Here is a 20,457-nt window from a genome sequence, read left to right as displayed (position 1 = left end):
CTCACCAAAATTGGACAGTTGAAGACTGGAAAAATGTTGCCTGGTCTGATGAGTCTCGATTTCTGTTGAAACATTCAGATGGTAGAGTCAGAATTTGGCGTAAACAGAATGAGAACATGGATCCATCATGCCTTGTTACCACTGTGCAGGCTGCTGGTGGTGGTGTAATGGTGTGGGGGATGTTTTCTTGGCACACTTTAGGCCCCTTAGTGCCAATTGGGCATCGTTTAAATGCCACGGCCTACCTGAGCATTGTTTCTGACCATGTCCATCCCTTTATGGCCACCATGTACCCATCCTCTGATGGCCAGCAGGATAATGCACCATGTCACAAAGCTCCAATCATTTCAAATTGGTTTCTTGAACATGACAATGAGTTCACTGTACTAAAATGGCCCCCACAGTCACCAGATCTCAACCCAATAGAGCATCTTTGGGATGTGGTGGAACGGGAGCTTCGTGCCCTGGATGTGCATCCCACAAATCTCCATCAACTGCAAGATGCTATCCTATCAATATGGGCCAACATTTCTAAAGAATGCTTTCAGCACCTTGTTGAATCAATGCCACGTAGAATTAAGGCAGTTCTGAAGGCGAAAGGGGGTCAAACACAGTATTAGTATGTGTTCCTAATAATCCTTTAGGTGAGTGTATATTATCGGGACATCTCTACTATTGTACAATGACTTTGAACGTTATTCATCAGATTTCAGAGGCAAAACTATCTTGTTTTTTAATCAATGAAAGGTGTACAGGTAGTCCCGCCCCAAAATCATGCCATTGATTGAGCCAGATATGTACATGTCTTGACACACTTGACACCTCAAATGGCTTGATACTAAACCAGTGTGTATTATTTGCTAAACACATTTTTCATTATCTCTCTGATGTGTCATAACTGTCATGCAGAAGTCCATGTCTGTGACATCTTGATGGTGTCATTAAACACCAGATTTATGCTGGCTGTTTGGATAAACAGGAGGCTGTTTTTAGCCGTTAGTTTTAAGATCTGATTGCAATGTCACCTCACAACAGTAATAATGATGTCATGAAATTCTTCAGCTGTGTTGTGCAGTACAAGTGCAACAGCTTAAGGTCAACAGGACGGTGCCTGCTGCTGCTGTTGTCATAACACCTAATGTGCACACCCACTTCCTGTCTGAAACCCCCTTCTCTTCCTCCAAGGAACATTCTGTTCGTCTCACTGTAGTAACTCCCTTTATAAGGCACCACACAGTTTGTATTTTGTCACAGGAAAGTGACAATATGATTATACCTCGAGCTGTGCTGTTGTTTTATGAGGTCGAGTTAAGATTAATTCCTTCCTACAGTGTGTTGTTTTTTTTTATTTATTTTATTTGTATGTAAAGAGTATGTATGGAGAGAAAGACAGGCTGTAAGTCTCAACCTACATATTCAATTTCACTTTCAAATGTGTTTAAACATTAAAGAACATGAAACAAGTTACAATTCCATTTTGAAAAGGTGCACAAAGACATGGTCGCTTTAGGATAGCCTGTCCTTTTTAATCAGAAGTGTGTGTGTGTGTGTGTGTGTGTGTGTGTGGGGATGTCCATCTATCCTCTGGACAGTGTGTCCTACAGCTGTAATCCCGCTCTGATACACCGCTGTCACATGTTTAATCTGCTTGATTTAGGATCACACAGGCTGAATGTCTTGAGATTACATGTCCAGGGAAGACCAAATTAAGGACATTTTAGGTGCATTTCATACTTAAAAAGAAACTAAAGTTGATGAAACAAGAGCACATTATTTCAGAATTACACCCTGTTACACCGGACGCTCGCATCGCTTCGAAAGCAAATATATGTCATTATAATCAATGATGTTGTTCACACTGGAAGTGTCCGTTGAGGCGCATCGCGCCAACCGTAAATGGATGTGCTGCACACGCTGGCACTACTGCCAACAACAGGTTAGCTGACCTGAAAGATTGTCAGGTGTAATGTGGAAAATTATAAAATTCCACAAAATCAATAAATGCATGAAACTAAATTATAATAATTTCAGGGATCCAAACTCCTCACCTTTCGGAGAAATTCGCCATTTTTGAAAGCATAATCGATCACTTTTGTCATTGTGAAGAGCAATGATTAATGTGCAGAAGTGAGTGATATTTATATGAGTAAAGGGTCATCACATGACTCGTGTCAGCGCTGCAGAATACATCGAAGTCTGTGAAGTGAGAGATATTTATACGTGTAAAGGGTCATCACATGACTCGCGTCAGCGCTGCAGAATACATTGAAGTCTACGAAGTGAGTGATATTTATACGTGTAAAGGGTCATCACATGACTCGCGTCAGTGCTGCAGAATACATTGAAGTCTATGAAGTGAGTGATATTTATACGAGTAAAGGGTCATCACATGACTCGTGTCAGCGCTGCAGAATACATTGAAATCTATGAAGGGAGTGATATTTATATGTGTAAAGGGTCATCACATGACTCGTGTCAGCGCTGCAGAATACATTGAAGTCTATGAAGGGAGTGATATTTATACGAGTAAAGGGTCATCACATGACTCGCGTCAGCGCTGCAGAATACATTGAAGTCTATGAAGCGAGTGATATTTATACGTGTAAAGGGTCATCACATGACTCGCGTCAGTGCTGCAGAATACATTGAAGTCTATGAAGCGAGTGATATTTATATGTGTAAAGGGTCATCACATGACTCGTGTCAGTGCTGCAGAATACATTGAAGTCTATGAAGCGAGTGATATTTATACGAGTAAAGGGTCATCACATGACTCGCGTCAGTGCTGCAGAATACATTGAAGTCTATGAAGCGAGTGATATTTATACGAGTAAAGGGTCATCACATGACTCGCGTCAGTGCTGCAGAACACATTGAAGTCTATGAAGCGAGTGATATTTATACTGGTAAAGGGTCATCACATGACTCGCGTCAGTGCTGCAGAACACATTGAAGTCTATGAAGTGAGTGATATTTATACTGGTAAAGGGTCATCACATGACTCGTGTCAGCGCTGCAGAATACATTGAAGTCTATGAAGCGAGTGATATTTATATGTGTAAAGGGTCATCACATGACTCGCGTCAGCGCTGCAGAATACATTGAAGTCTATGAAGCGAGTGATATTTATACGTGTAAAGGGTCATCACATGACTCGTGTCAGCGCTGCAGAATACACTGAAGTCTATGAAGCGAGTGATATTTATACGTGTAAAGGGTCATCACATGACTCGTGTCAGTGCTGCAGAATACATTGAAGTCTATGAAGCGAGTGATATTTATACGTGTAAAGGGTCATCACATGACTCGTGTCAGTGCTGCAGAATACACTGAAGTCTATGAAGGGAGTGATATTTATACGTGTAAAGGGTCATCACATGACTCGTGTCAGCGCTGCAGAATACACTGAAGTCTATGAAGCGAGTGATATTTATACGTGTAAAGGGTCATCACATGACTCGTGTCAGCCTGCAGAATACATTGAAGTCTATGAAGCGAGTGATATTTATACGTGTAAAGGGTCATCACATGACTCGTGTCAGTGCTGCAGAATACATTGAAGTCTATGAAGCGAGTGATATTTATACGTGTAAAGGGTCATCACATGACTCGTGTCAGCTTGCAGAATACATTGAAGTCTATGAAGCGAGTGATATTTATACGTGTAAAGGGTCATCACATGACTCGTGTCAGCCTGCAGAATACATTGAAGTCTATGAAGTGAGTGATATTTATACGTGTAAAGGGTCATCACATGACTCGTGTCAGCTGCAGAATACACTGAAGTCTATGAAGCGAGTGATATTTATACATGTAAAGGGTCATCACATGACTCGTGTCAGCTTGCAGAATACATTGAAGTCTATGAAGGGAGTGATATTTATATGTGTAAAGGGTCATCACATGACTCGTGTCACGCTGCAGAATACATTGAAGTCTATGAAGTGAGTGATATTTATACGTGTAAAGGGTCATCACATGACTCGTGTCAGCGCTGCAGAATACATTGAAGTCTATGAAGTGAGTGATATTTATATGTGTAAAGGGTCATCACATGACTCGTGTCAGCGCTGCAGAATACATTGAAGTCTATGAAGTGAGTGATATTTATATGTGTAAAGGGTCATCACATGACTCGCGTCAGCGTTGCAGAATACATTGAAGTCTATGAAGTGAGTGATATTTATACGAGTAAAGGGTCATCACATGACTCGCGTCAGCGCTGCAGAATACATTGAAGTCTATGAAGTCAGTGATATTTATATGTGTAAAGGGTCATCACATGACTCGCGTCAGCGCTGCAGAATACATTGAAGTCTATGAAGTCAGTGATATTTATACGTGTAAAGTAGAAAGCAGTACAAAGTAGTGGGAATTGGGCATTCCAAATTTGGAGAAAAGAGGATAAAATTTCAAAAAGTATAGACACAAGATGTGAAAATATGTGTGTTAACATGATTTAATCACTTGCTAATCTTTTCTGATTTTATTTTGATAAATCAGCCCCAGTCTGGTCAAATAATGAGGCATGGAAGAGTTGTTAAAAATCATTAATTGTACACTGCAAATGTCTTCAGGGATGTTCAATGCATACAAACACATACTGTGCACTGTATGCATGCTATATACTTCATAAGTAGTATGGTAGTATGCTATATCGATCATGTAATTACTGTGATGTTGAATAAAAATGAAAGTGTTGTCCACTCTTTCTCAGCTCTGTTGCAGTGGGAATCATGGCAGACCTGAGTTTGACCGACGCTCTGACCGACAGCGTTCCCCAGTCTGATGTGGAGAACCTGGTGGAGAAGGATTTTGTGGCCACTCTAGAAGCCGAGTGCTTTGATGATCAGATCGGAGAGACGGTGGGCAAAACGGACTACATCCCACTACTGGACAATGACGGCAAGGGTGAGTCTGATCTGTGCTGACGTTTAACAGGTTCATTTGACCCAGTGAAAACATCAGACAGGTCATGATTACAGCGGTTGTCTAGTGTAGTGTTTAGTGTAGTGCCTCACAAAAGAGATCTCAGAAGACCTACGATCAAGAACTGTTGCAGATATTCATCTGTCCACAGACAAACTGTCAATAAATGATGATTTAGTACTATAGGTACTCTCTCTAGAAGTGGCCGTCCAGTCAAGATGACTCAAAGGGAACACCGCAGAATGCTCAATGAGGTACAAAAGTCCCCTAGAGTGACAGATAAAGACTTGAAGGAATCATTGGAACTGGTTAACATCTCTGTTCATGAGTCTACTATATGGGAAACATTAAACAGGTGTTCATGGCAGGACGTCATGAAGGAAGCCGCTGCTTTCCAGTAAATACAAGACCCCCTTGACACTCCACAACGCTACTGGGAAAATGTTTTGTGGACTGATGAAACTAAGGTTGAATTGTTTGGGAGGAACACGTAGCACTACGTATGGCGTAAAAAGGGCACCGCATACCAACATGAAAACCTCGTCCCAATGCTGAAGTACGGTGGAGGGAGCATCATGATTTAGGGCTGCTTTGGGGCCTGGACCACTTGCCATCATCAAGGAAAAATATGATTTTCCAAGTTTGATGAGATCACATTTTATGACCAATTGATGCAAGAAACCAGCGAATTCTAAAGGGTTCACATACTTTTTCTTGCCACTGTACATGCACCCTTTTGTCTAGCACTAGATTGACAGAACTGAAGCTCTTTTGTCTCGAAATGAAAGATGTAAGCAAACAGCTCTCCTGTTTAAATAAGCAGTGATGTTCATTGTATGTATTTTTGTGAAATAAGAGCCGGCCGCTCCTGTGTTTGATGCTGGGTGATGTGAATCTTTTGTTGACAGCTTTCAGATTGATTTCTATCAGATTGCTGATTTGAACGAACTGTGTGTTTGTCAGTAATCTGGTTTTTCGCCTTTAATTGACAAGTCATGTTGTGTGTTTCTTGTGTTTTGTTTATGCGTGTGTAAGCAGATCCAGATACAGTAGTGAAGAATGGACAACAGGAAGGGGCTCAGAAACCTGGTAAGACACACGTCAGAATTTGTCTTCGCCCCGACTCATTTTTTGGGTGTCACTCCATTTTTCCTCTACCTTATTGGTTCAGATTTATATTTTAGTTTGCTTGTTTGTTCATTCTCATTTTTAGTTTCATTGTTTTTTTGTTGGTTTTGATTGGACAGAAATCCTGGTTAACTCTCGAGATGTTTTATTTACCGTGATGCCGATTTGCCCGATAGGCTTCTGTTGTAAGTGTAGTTACTGTAAACACATTTTCTGTTTGTTTACATACAATACTGAGACACCTGAATCTGTCAGCGGTAATCAACAGTACATCACAGGTGTGGTTGGTTATTACAGTGGATTAAAAAGGTTAATGAGGAGTTATTGTAGAATAGAGAGTGTTGAATCACCCTTGTACATTTATATAAAATAGTTTGTCCAGTCTTTGTAGAGCACAACAGTGTGGTTTTGGAAGTATAAATCCCGTTCATTTTCTCCATAGGGAAATTGATTATTAGCTGTAGCTTATAAAGGTTTAAAGACAGAACTACAGTGAGCTCTGGGGTTGGTAATTGATTGTTTATGCATCTATTAAAGTCTATTAAAGAACTCAATATTAATAGCAGTATTCCTGGTGAAGAACTTCACTAATCATGACCCTGATTAGAAAGATGCACCAATCAGAGAATGTTGGTCGAACAAAGTGCGCCAAAAGAGCTCTGCAGTGACCGCCCACTCCCATGATGCACTGCTAATGACACAATGAAACCCCTCAAACTACTTCTATATATGTATTGATTGACTTCAGAGCTGGTTGGTTTGGTTCATGGCATACAACTCTTTTATTAAGGATAATATGAAATCCCTATGGACGAAACAAATGGGGAAAACACTTCTGAAACCAAGACGGCTGAACACTCAAACGTCTATCACGCAAATGTGCCTGTCAATTATCACAACGCTTGAAAACTAAAACTCCGACATGCAGGAAGTGATGATCAGAAATGCAGTTTTTGCTGGAAATCAGTATCTTGAGTTTATTGCCGTATCTCGTCAAATGTGTGATTATAGGTTCCCTTCACATGCACTTTAAATAAGACAAACTACATTCGACAAATCATCAATTTATCCTCCAGTGGTTTGTTTATATTCTTGTTGCTTTGTTATGTGGTCAGCTCTCGTCATATCTCATCATATCAATGGTGCATGCTGTGTTTGTGCATGATTTCAGCTCGAACTGTCAAAGCTATTTGCTCTCCTAAACTCGTTTTTCGTCTTAATTGACTAAGATCGGTTGCATTTCAAATTCACCCTCACTCATTGCATGCTGATATTGTCAGTACCATATTTCGGAAAAAGAAGCATGTTCATCTGGACGCTGGAGTCACCGCAGCTCTAAGTGATTTAGATTGACTTCAGTTAATGTTTTAATAAATGTCTCCGCTTATTTTACATGATTTGTCAGTGCACATTGTTCTGAAGAGAAAAGTTTTCATAATCTTTCATCAACATGTAATACATTTTTTACGCATATCAAGCGACAACATTTATTCTGCTGATGTAAACAAGATATTGTGGGTGAAAAATAAATGTTTACCAATAATATAGTCTACTAACAATAGCCTAATATTCACTTTTCAATCAAATCCCAATGGCTAAAAACAAGTCCCGCCCACATTATACATTATTTATTTTCTGGTGAAAGAAATACATAAATGAAGATGGAAGCCAAATGATTAAATGCCATGGATGAATATTTATTGAGCAATCTGCTATTTTGTAGAGGTGGTCAAAATGGCAATTTTCACCTATGATTTTGGAGCAAAACCACAGATTAAAAAAATACCCTTAGAAAGGTGTCAGCATCATAATTTTATTGTTACACAGAGATTGGTCGATCTGTTACTAAAACCAGTTGACTTTAGCAATCCTTGTTGCATTATTCGCCAATGGTGGCAGTTCAGATATGGGAAAAAGCACTTTTTGTGTTCTTTTTCCAAAGTTGACGTGCCTGTAACTCAAGAAGCGTTAAAGGTACATTAATATCCTTTTAGATTCTGGTTCAGAATAAACTTTTCTTTTGGTATCTTAATTTTTAAGGCCCTATATGGTTCAGTCCCAGAGATATGGGGCTCTCAATGTGGCTCCATGAGCAAATTATTTTCAGTGGTCAAAAACCAAATGTGGGTCTCTTTTGTATAAAGCTGATACTTATTGTATTTAAAGAGGAATATCTGAAGAACAAATAATGCTGAAACTAGAAATGTACCTTTATTTATTCAACTTGACCATTTCAGTGTATTTTTGGCACTCAGACATTGTTAAAAGTTGGTACATTCTATGCAATTGTTTTGATAGAGGGCAATAAGATACAGTTCTAGTTTCAACATTATTTGTACTTCTGATATCAGCTGTATGCAAAATGGCCATCATTTGGTTTTTGACCACTGAAAATGTGTGCAATTTGCTCATGGAGCCACATTGAGAGCCCCATATCTCTGGGACTGATCCATATAGGTCCTTATAAATGAAGATACCAAAAGAAAAGTTTGTTTTTAACCAGAATGTAAAAGGATATTAATTTATCTTTAATACTTCTTGAGTTACAGGCACACCAACTTTGGAAAAAGAACACGAAAAGTGCTTTCTCCCATATTTGAACTGTCACCATTGGCATATAATGCAACAAGGATTGCTAAAGTCAACTGGTTTTAGTAACAGATCGACCAATCTCTGTGTAAAAATAAAATTATGATGCTGACACCTTTCTAAGGGTATTTTATTGATCTGTGGTTTTGCTCCAAAATCATAGGTGAAAATTGCAATTTTGGCACCCTCTATAATATAGCGGATTACTCAGTAAATATTCATCCATGGCATTTAGACAATAAAGTGATTTGATTTGATTTGATCCATGGCATTTAATATTTTGTCTTTCATCTTCATTGATGTATTTCAACAGAAATAAAAAAAACATTTATCAACTGGGTATCTCTGGTTGAGTTGACACTGAATGACTCAGTTTTGTATAAGATCACATTTACTATTCATTTTAATATCATTGGATAGTATTGTATCATTCTTAAAGGGGTAGGTACCCAAAAATAAAACTTCTGCTATTATTTACACACCCTCATGTTGTTCTAAACTTCTACTGAGCATAAAACATATTCAGGTCACTTTTTATTTCAGATGTAATTCTGAGCCTTAAGAGAAGTTCACCAAAAAAAATTAAATTCTGTCATGATTTATGATCACTCACCAGATAAACCCAAAACACTTACTTCTGTGGAACACAAAAGGCAGAATTTCAGGGGGTGACAACCTCCGTCGCCATTCACTTTGCATATTTTATTTCCATACAGTGGAAGTGAATGGCGACTGAGGTTTAGAACAACATGAGTGAACATAAATTATGACAGAATTTTCATTTTTTTGGTGAACTTCTTTCTCCCTTTAAGCCTCAGAATCAGATCTCCAGATGAACAGTGACCTGAATATGTTTTTTTCTTTTATACTTCATCTCCTTAAGATGGCACTATTGCGCTTTTATTTTTACTGCCTGTGAACCAGTTTCAAGACCTCTGTATTTCCCAACATTCATCTTAATTATAAAAGTTGATCTGTGCTGGTGTTGCAGAAAGTAAGTAGGACAGAGAATATAGATCTGTGAGCTGCAGCGGACGCAGGTGTCCAGGGAATAGAGCCATTTTTAAACACGTCTTCATTTATTTATTAGTGTATGTGACGGTGGTGCATGCTGCATGAGCTTGTGTCGGAAGGGGTGTGGCTATTTTGACTGATTGACAGTTCTAGAGTACTAACCAGTGCTGTTGTTCTCTCCTGCTCTGTTGCTGTCTGGTGCTTCTCTCTGCTCTGCGTCGTGCCTGTTTTCTGCACTCTTTGGCCTCGTGTGTCGCTCCAGATGATTAGACCTTCTGTCCGTGGCTGAAGCTTCCTCCCATCGCCTCCTCTCGCTTTACGCTGCTCCGTCTCCCCACAGAATCTTCTGGAAAACCCGTTCCTGCCGCCGTCACCAAAAGCCTTCTGTTTAAGGACTTGAGTTTGGGGAATGATGAATTAACATTGAAAACACACTGATACACACCATGGATCTGTTCTAAACTAGTGTCAACATGGGCAGCTGACGTCAAAGGGACCGTTCACAAATGTCACATTCATGCTTTCCGCAATTTTTTTAATTGTTCATGGTCTATGTAAACATCCACAAGTAGATAGATGCCATGTTGAGTGCTTTGTTTTTTAAGACACTTTTTTGGTGGTCTGGGTATCTCAGCTAGTACTGACGCTGACTATCACACCTGGAGTCGTGAGTTTGAATCCCAGGGCGTGCTGAGTGACTCCAGTCAGGTCTCCTTAGCAACCAAATTGGACCGGTTGCTAGGGAGGGTAGAGTCACATGGGGTAACCTCCTCGTGGTCGCTATAATGTGGTTCTCGCTCTCAATGGGGCGTGTGGCAAGTTGTGCGTGGATGCCGCAGAGAATGGCGTGAAGCCTCCACACGTCTCCGCGGTAACGCGCTCAACAAGTCACATGATAAGATGCGCGGATTGATGGTCTCAGGCGTGGAGGCAACTGAGATTCATCATTCGCCACCTGGATTGAGGCGAGTCACTACGCCACCATGAGGACTTAGAGCCAAATTTTAAAACACTTTTAACAATGTTTTATTCTGTTCCATTCAGTTGCACACAGTCTTGCTGGTTTGAGTGCAAGAACATGTCCTGTGTGAACGCCCCTCAGGTGGCATCCAAATTTAAATGGAACCTCATAAGTGACCAATTTGTCTTTTTATCAGTACTTTTAAGTATTTAATTAATATACTGTGTGTGTGTGTGTGTGTGTGTGTGTGTGTGTGTGTGTGTGTGTGTGTGTGTGTGTGTATATATATGTATATATATGACACACTAATCAGCCACAAACATTAAAACCACCTGCCTAATGTTTTGTAGGTCCCCCTCATGCCACCAAAACAGCGCCAACTCGCATCTCATAACAGCATTCAGAGATGATGTTCTTCTCGGCACAATTGTACAGAGCGGTTATCTGAGTTACTGTAGACTTTCTGTCATCTCGAACCAGTCTGCCCATTCTCTGTTGACCCCTCTCTTCAACAAGACGTTTCTAACCACAGAACTGTCACTCACTGGATGTTTTTGGTTTTGGAAATCACACTTAAAAAAATGGAAACATCATGAGAGTGAGTCAATAATGGCAGAATGTGCATTTTAGGCTGAAATATCACTTTAATTGTCATTGTGGCAATATGTAAACACACACACACACACACACACACACACACACACACACACACACACACACACACACGCATGCATGCATACCCAAACTCCTCTTTCCTATTCGACCTTGTGTCTATGTTAAGCTTCAACTCTTTGAGACCTCCGGTGCCAAAGTTCACCAGCACACACTCTCTAACATCGTCTCTGCAGCTTTATCTAACTGTTTCTATCCAGCTGTCTGTCTAATGGTGCGTTCACAAACAATTCGAAGTGAGCGTTTCGCGTGGCTACATACAAACTCGATGCGAATAGACGCCAATTTAAGCCGGACAGCGCGAATGCAGCTAATGACATGAGTTTACATTTTTCATCTTGAGCGAAATGCGCGATTTTTCACGAAAGCCAATCGGCATTGAGGTTGTCCGGATGTCACTGACGTAGTAGCAGAAGAAATCTGGAAAAATGGATGAATTAATTGTTGTAGCGGTGTGTGTGGGCACCCAGAATTGTAGGACACAACGTCATACATGTACAGAGACCGGACGAAAAAAGACGTCGCTTGGAGGAAAGTGAGCGCGGAAGTTTGACTAGCTGGTAAGTTGGTAAGAATTACACGCGTCTACTTGATTCCAGCTATTGGTTGTACTTTACTGAACCAAGACGTAGAAGCCCCTCCTCCTGTCCTTTTCCGGAAGAGAAGCGGGAATACTCGTGGGTGAAAACTTGACTCGTGCAAAAGCGAGTTTAAACACACATTTAGCGGTCAAACTCGCGCAAGGCAAAACATTTCTTCGCGTTGCATGTGAACGCACCTTAACACTGCACTCAAGTTGATTTAGGATCAAATGTGTTTTCTGTATCTGTGATGCAACATTCAGTTTCTTTCAGCTGCTCGTTTGCTGTGTTGTTTTTAAACATGTGACTTTTTTAACATGACAGATTGAATCATCTGTTTCTCTTGTACAACATACCAAGTGCACACTACAAGACAGAAGGAGGTCGGCCTGCTCACTTCACACAACTAAGTGCGTCAATTCAAAGATCTCTTCCCCGACTTCTGCAACGATCTCAATTGCTGTTCTCACACAGACTTGCGCACATAGCCATGGGCGGCGCTACGGGCGGACTACCGTTGTTTTTATGATCTTGTAGTGATGTAAAAAGATACCGGTGCTTCGATATCAAGTTGATACTAATGTATAGATACATTTCTATATGAAGTCAGTGTGCACTTTATTAGGAACACCTGTACACCTGCTTATTCATGCAATTATCTAATCAGCCAATCGTGTGGCATCAGTGCAATGCATAAAATCATGCAGATATGGATCAGGAGCGATCTATATTAATGTATTTATAAATTCTAAATAGATGTATATATCATTTTAGATTAAAATGTATTTGTATTTTAGTATCAAATTGATACTGAAACACTGGTACTTGTGACATCACTACAACATTTGGGGCTTTTCTGAAACCATTTTGGTGGCCCGGCCCTAGCGCTGCCCATCTATATATGTTAATATATATATATATATTCTGTATGTAAATGAATATACTGACAAATACCGTTGGGAGCTGCTTTCTTGCGCTCGTGTTTATGCACGTGCATGCAAAACGAATGTGAATGCTCCAAACACGTCTTAGTGAGTTTTTGGAAACTGTTTTGGTCCATTCAGATATTTATTTATATATATATATATATATATATATAACTCTGAAAATAAAGAGGCATATATTCAAACACGAGCCAAGACATTTGCGTTTTTGGCAAAACTCTAATTATGAACCTTGCAAACTTTGGCAAATTAAGCCATTTTTCTTCTTCTCATAATGACCTATTTTAGTCATTGCAGCCATCTTTTAAACCAACCGGATGGCTTGTATTTATTTTTGTGCCCCCTCTTCGCACCGATTCAGCCACCACCTCTTGTGATCTTTCCTCTCGCAATTTCATTGGCTGTTGATCATTGCTGCTCTGTCATTTACCTGGACAATATGCACAACTGACAACTGCTCGTCCAGATTTCATAAATGTATCCAAGTGTCTTGCAACACCACGCTACAAGTTAGCTCAGTGTTTAAGCTGCTTTTAGTCACAAATAGTCACAGACTTCAAACATGAGAGGCCGATGAATTTCAGTCTTGTAATGTGAGCTTGGCTTTACAGAAACGTTCCTTTCCCGACCCACGCTAAACACCGTCTCGCTTGATCTCGTATTAATATTACTCACAATCATGCTTGTTTTTGTGCATTATATTCATAGGCATTCCCTGCGTGCATTTGACTGCAGATATTGCAAATGCAGATCCCACTACAACATCAGTCTTTAGATGTGCTTGTATTTATAATTAGAATACAATTATAACCAGAAACTAAGTCTTCAAAAACACGCTGTACTACGGTTTCTTTTTCTTACACACTCATGCTACTGTAGTCTTTAATATGTCTTATGTTTGTGTACTAGCTCTTTTTCTAGTGTCTGAACAGCTAATAAAGGTTTTATCGACTGTTTCTGAGTTTCTAAATCTTTCTCTGTCTCTGTACTTGGACATCTGGTTATTTATTACAGGATTGACTCTTACGAGACAAAAGTGCACGGCGCCTTTTGATAAACTTGGTTTATTAAACTTGGTAGAAATGTGGAAGTGTTTAAATCTCCTGGGTAAATCAACCTATAAATGTCTTATCTCTGCATACTAAGTTGAGAGAGGACAAAGAGTTTTAGCCAATGCTGAAACATCATACAATGGTAAGATGAAGTTTACGAGCTCTTTAGGATAAGCTGTTTTTGCTGACTGGATTAATTGGTCAGTGAAAGACATCCTTTCTTCATTTAAAGTCATAAGTATCGACAAACACAATGTGCTAAAGCTAACAACACATAAACAGTTATAATCTTTCATGTCTTTATTGAACACATCCCAATAAACATTCACAGTGATGTGGGTAAAAGTAAGTGAACCCTTGGATTTAATAACTGGTCGATAATCGTTTGGCAGCAATAACCTCAATCAAGCCTTTCCGGTAGATGCAGATTAAACCTGCACAACGTTCAGAAGGATTTCTGGATCATTCTTCCTTACAGAACTGCTTCAGCTCAGACATATTCTTATGATATCTGGTGTGAACGGCTCTTTTGAGGTCATTACACGGCATCTCTATTGGGTTAAGAGACTCCAAAAGGTGGATTTTATTTTTTTCCAAGTCATTCTGTAGTGGATTTACTTCAATGTTTAGGGTCGTTGTCCTGCTGCATCACCCAACTTCTACTGAGCTTAAGCTGGCACACTGCCACCCTGATATTATCCTGTAGGATACCTTGATCAACTTGGGATTTAATTTTACCCTCGAAGATGGCAAGTGGTTCAGGCTCCGAAGCAGCAAAGCAGCCCTGAATCATGGTGTTCCCTCCACCGTACTTCACCGTTGGGATGATGTTTTCATGTTGGTATGCGGTGCCCTTTATACGCCATACATAGTGCTGCATGTTCCTCCCAAACAATCCAACCTTAGTTTCATCAGTCCACAAAACATTTTCACAATAGTGTTGTGGAGTGTCAAAGTGGTCTTGGGCAAACTTCAGGTGTGCAGTCATGTTTTAGTTGAAAAGCAGCGGCTTCCTTCATGATGTCCTGCCATGAACACCTGTTTAATGATTTCTGTACAGTACACTCATGAACAGAGATGTTAACCAGTTCCAATGATTCCTTCAAGTCTTTATCTGTCACTCTAGGGTACTTTTGTACCTCATTGAGTATTCTGCTGTATTCCCTTTGAGTCATCTTGACTGGACGGCCACTTCTAGAGAGAGTACCTATAGTACTAAATCATCATTTATTGACAATTGATCTAAATGTGGACAGATGAATATCTAAGCTCTTCTTTCTAGCTATTTGCAAAGCAACAATTCTTCATCGTAGGTCTTTCTGAGGTATCTTTTGTGAGGCATGGTCCACGTCAGCAAATGCTTCATGTGAACTGAAACTCAAAATGTTTGAGTGCTTTTTATAAGTCAAAGTAGCTCTAACCCACACCTACAATCTCGTTTCCGTAATTGGATGCAATGTTTGCCAACACCTGAGTCTAATTAGCTTTTGTTGACATCATTAGCCTAGGGGTTCACATACTTTTTCCAACCTACACTGTGAATGTTTGATGTACTCAATGTGTATAAGAACAATACAATCGTTTGTGTGTTATTAGTTAAAACAGATTGCGTTTGTTCATTATTGTATCTTAGATGATGATCAAACCAGATTTGAAGACAACTGTATCTATAAAGGCGAGCAAGATCAAAGGGTTCACATACTTTTTCTTGCCACTGTATTCTGGGTTTGGTTTCTTTAAATGGAATAATTTAAGAATCATCCACTTAAAAGCGATCTCAGTCCCACACTAATTGAAATATCCTGATTTTAACATAACATGCTTCTGACTTTAGTCTTCGTAATGGCGTGACTAGCGATGGTGTGAGCACCACTAACAAATGGGGAAATTGAGTGTGTGATTGGGCGTCGTCTATGCAGTGGTATCTCCTGCGGGAGCTCTATATGGGTCAGCCTGGCCTACTTCAGTCTGTTTTAGGGACAGCAGTCGCAGTGGACCGGACCACAGCAGATGTGCTCAATCTGGAGTCTGTGTTCCTGATTCTCCAGAGGACAGGAACCTCCGTTGGGTCAGTTTGGATCCAGATGTGCCCACTGCACAATCAACATCCCTAATCCTCTCCTATACGTATGATAACAAATTATTTTGTGGGTTGACCAGCTATAAACTACTCTTAACTTAAGTGTCAACACTAGAGGTTGACCAATGTTTGCAGAAACCGATAACTAATGTGGTGGAAAAGGCAGATAACCGATTAATCTGGCGATAGATTTTAAAATATATATCAGCCTATCTATAATCTACACTATAGTCAAGCTACTCTTGAAGAAGCACATTAGCTGTGAGCTAAACCACAAGTTCAACAAATAGTAGCTCATTGAAGCATGAATAGAGAGTCATAGTTAATCTGTGCATTCATTTTAGATTTCTGTAGCTTTAGTAAAGACTCTAAAGAGACACATGTAAGTGAAACAAGAGCTGTGTCCCCCTGGCTTCTTTGGGTCGTGTCCTGACTTGAGGTCAGTTCATGGTGTCTGTGACATCTAGAGTTGGAGGGAATGTGATGACATGATGCTGAACTCCGATCTGTCTCTTCTGTGTGCTGCTGGTCAATAGCTGATCTCCGTTGTGTCCAGTTGTTTGAGGCGATACAGTAAGCAAATTCAATTTCTGCTCAACCACTAGCCAATGGGAAGGGAGGGAGAGAGAGAGAGAGAGAGAGAGAGAGAGAGAGAGAGTGTAGTGTGTGTGTGTGTGTGTGTGTGTGTGTGTGTGTGTGTGTGTGTGTGTGTGTGTGTGTGTGTGTGTGTGTGTATTTTAGAAATAATATTCTGCTTCTAGAAAACCCTCCAGATTACTTATTATTACTGTAATGCATCTGGACATTTTACTAGTGAGTTTTTCATTTCAATTAGAGGTCGACCGATAGTGGATTTTATCCGATACCGATAAATAAGATGTTTGAAAAGGCTGATAACCGGTAGTTTACAAAAATTAGATTTTTATATATATATATATATGATTAGGTTTATTGACGAGGAGTTCAAAATTGGAATTAAAAAAATAAAAGTATCGGCACCAATAATCGGTAAAACGATAGTCAGTGGATCAACGTATTACAAACAAATGACGCGCCTCGCAACTTTTGCATCACGCTCGCGCCGCGCCTCGCAACTTTTGCATCGCACTGGCGCCGCGCCTCACAACTTTTGCATCATGCTCGCACCGCGTCTCGCAACTTTTGCCTCGCACCGCACCTCGCAACTTTTGCCTCGCACCGCACCTCGCAACTTTTGCCTCGCGCTCGCACCGCGCCTCGCAGCTTTTGCCTCACACCGCGCCTCGCAGCTTTTGCCTTGCGCTCGCACCACGCCTCGCAGCTTTTGCCTCGCGCTCGCACCACGCCTCGCAGCTTTTGCCTCACGCTCGCACCGCGCCTCGCAGCTTTTGCCTCACACCGCGCCTCGCAGCTTTTGCCTCACACCGCGCCTCGCACCACGCCTCGCAGCTTTTGCCTCGCGCTCGCACCGCGCCTCGCAGCTTTTGCCTCACACCGCGCCTCGCACCGCGCCTCGCAGCTTTTGCCTCACACCGCGCCTCGCACCGCGCCTCGCAGCTTTTGCCTCGCGCTCGCACCGCGCCTCACAGCTTTTGCCTCACACTGCGCCTCGCAGCTTTTGCCTCGCGCTCGCACCGCGCCTCACAGCTTTTTCCTCACACTGCGCCTCACAGCTTTTGCCTCACACTGCGCCTCGCAGCTTTTGCCTCGCGCTCGCACCGCGGCGCACAACTTTTGCCTCAGTCTCGCATCGTGCCTCGCAGCTTTTTTGTCTTGCAGCTGCAATCATTTTTCATAGTTCCGAGCTCTATCTGTGCTTTGCGGGCATGTTCTACTGCTGTGCTACATTGATAAAACGCTCGGTGCAGGAATCAGGATAATGTCTCCCAACATTTCCCCGAAGGTCAATGTGACATTAGCAGCGTTTATGCAAAGGGTCACATTACGCGTTAACGTCATTTAAAAAAATTGTGCCGTCAAATGACGTTTGCGTTAACGAGATATTAACGCGTTAACTTCGAACGCACTAATATGTGTGTGTGTGTGTGTGTGTGTGTGTGTGTGTGTGTGTGTGTATATATATAATATTCTTATTTATATAGCTTTTTAATCACTATACCTTTACATACAGAAGTTTGACTTTATTTTACCATTAAAAAATAGCTATGAAAGCTGGTATGGTATTAAATCATCAACAAATTTCAACAAAGTATAAAATATATATATATTTTTTTATTTAATTTGTATTTATTTAAATGAGCATGAAGGCGTTACAACAAATACAATAGTGATGTATAAATATTTGACAATGTTTTTGTTTTTTTTCACTTTACAGTAATAATGATTAAAAAAAATGGCATTACAGTAATACATATTGGGGGGAAAGGGGCCTATTTTTCACGAAAATGAAGTCATTATGCAAAAACCTTAAATGTTTCTTTATTTAGTCTTTTGGGGTGAAATGTGACCTGGTCCCATATTTTTGACCCATTTCATAGAAGAGAATTAAAAGAATATAGATTTATGTAAATATACTGTTACATCGTTCTTTTTAGTACTAGGTCTCATAGTTTTGTCCATTTGATGACCCTTCTTCTGTAATCTGTAATATATTAGTTAAGCCCTGCAGCCTTTTCCATCATGTTGCGATGCTTGTTTTCTTCTAGACTAATCTGTACTGAGTTCAGTTTTAAGGATGAAGGATGTCACCTTCTTTAGGATTTGTCTCTTAAAGAGTTTTGATGCATTTTAAATAATTTGTAATCCATTAAACATTGCATAACTGCTCTAATCCAGAGGATAAATGTAGTACAGATCAATAGAGCAGCATTTTTGGGCCCCCTGTGGCAGAAAGACACTAATCAGCAGACTTTTCGGGGCAGATAAGGGTCCTTCCTGCGTTTGGAGGTGGAGCTCTGTGGTTCCTGCTCTAGCTTGGTGTGCGGCCCGTCTAAGAGCGTCTTAGCAGCTGTCAGACGCAGCGGTTGTGGGGTCATTTATAGGACAAACATCGTTCCTCATGTCCTGTTTACTTCCTTTCACCATATAACTCCTCACACAGCTACTGGCATTTTGTTCAGTTCAAGTTTAGATGTATTTCTTTGCATGAATGAATGTCTGTGGGGACGAGTGAATGGTTAACCCTCCTTCTTCGGTCATGTTTGGCCAAAACTCTTTTTTAAATGTAATAAAAGTGGTTTCCTTTATCGGCCTGTTGGCTTTGCCTCCATTTGCCATCTGAACATACAAAAAAAGGGTATTTGTGTTCAAAATTGACCGACCATTGAAAATGAAGGGGAAATAACAAAAAAACAGAGCAATATGTTTTTGGGGGTTCGCGTGATATGAGCATGAAGCGATCGTCTGACTGGGGGGTTGAAATTACATTATAATAATAACATTATATGTGCGCTTCAGCATAAAAATAATTGACCCTTTTCACATGTCCAGGTTTGGAATGTGGTAACTTTAAAAAAAAAAAAAATGTAGGTCCTCTGGCACATCTCTTGTGAGATGGGGGGTCATTTGCACAGCCAGTGTTTTGGCACGCTGCCTATTTCCTCATTGACAAAGTAATACAAATAGACAGGGTTTGTGTGGCCCACGGTATGTTTTGAGGCACAAAGACACACACACACACACACACACACACCGAGAATCGCTGTCCTCTAATATTTATCAGCAGTTCTCTGGGGGTGAAGAAAAGATTGATGGGTCAAATTGTGGTCAAAATTATTTGGGGTCTTCTGCCCCAAACTGCAGTTTCATAACCAAAAACACCCAGTGTTCAGTGTACACAAACATGCAAATACAGGAATTTTATGCAAATATATAAATGCAAAATGAGAAATAAGGGCTCGTGGGTTTAATCAAAGAGCATTAAAAAAAAAACTGTGAAGAAATTAGGACAGAAATATTGCTTAATATAAATATAATAATATATATAAAAAAAACTTTTGGTATTTTTTTTATACAAAATATATCAAATATAGTTAAAAATGTATAGTAAAAAAAACTGTTTAAATGTAAAATTAACCAAACTAAAGTACCAAAATCAAAAAGAGACAAACATATTTTAAGTATTTAGAAACATTTTGATATGAATTAAAACCTGTGTGAATCACTTAACCCTGTGCTTTCGAAGTTATATACATAATATCACACGAGCAAGAGTGCGATATGGCTATAGATCAGCACTGCTGTGATTCGGCCGCAGGCTGAGTGCTGTAGTTAATAACAGCAGTGCTGATATACAGCCATATAGCACAATTGCAAGTTCGATATTGCTTATATTCAAAATTTCAAGGAACAAGTAAAAGATATATATACATTTTTTTTTAAAACTGAGTACAGTCATAAAAAACACATTTGTGCATGGAATTACTTTCTTACATGACGGATCAGAAACTGCCGTTGCGTGTGTGTGAGAGCGGGAGAGAGAGAGAGATGGAGCGTGTGCGAGAGAGAGAGAGAGAGAGAGAGAGAGATATGGAGCGTGTAGGAGAGAGAGAGAGAGAGAGATGGAGCG

The 20,457-nt window shown here is 40.2% G+C and overlaps 1 protein-coding gene across 3 annotated transcripts in view; it reads left to right on the top strand.

Moving 5' to 3' along the window:
* LOC127634152 (microtubule-associated protein 4) overlaps window positions 1-20,457 on the top strand; it is a 93,810-nt gene that overhangs the window by 17,755 nt on the left and 55,598 nt on the right. For 2 of the 3 annotated variants that reach the window (XM_052113559.1, XM_052113558.1), the window contains exons 2-3: window positions 4,718-4,911; window positions 5,965-6,018. In XM_052113559.1, the coding sequence (XP_051969519.1) occupies window positions 4,737-4,911; window positions 5,965-6,018 (229 nt within the window). In that variant the 5' untranslated portion in view covers window positions 4,718-4,736. The remainder of the gene's footprint in view (window positions 1-4,717; window positions 4,912-5,964; window positions 6,019-20,457) is intronic. The other variant, XM_052113557.1, reaches the window with a different exon arrangement.

Source organism: Xyrauchen texanus, chromosome 41 (genome assembly GCF_025860055.1).
Source record: "Xyrauchen texanus isolate HMW12.3.18 chromosome 41, RBS_HiC_50CHRs, whole genome shotgun sequence".
Lineage (NCBI taxonomy): Eukaryota > Metazoa > Chordata > Actinopteri > Cypriniformes > Catostomidae > Xyrauchen > Xyrauchen texanus.
This window is presented reverse-complemented; position numbering and strand designations above follow the sequence as displayed.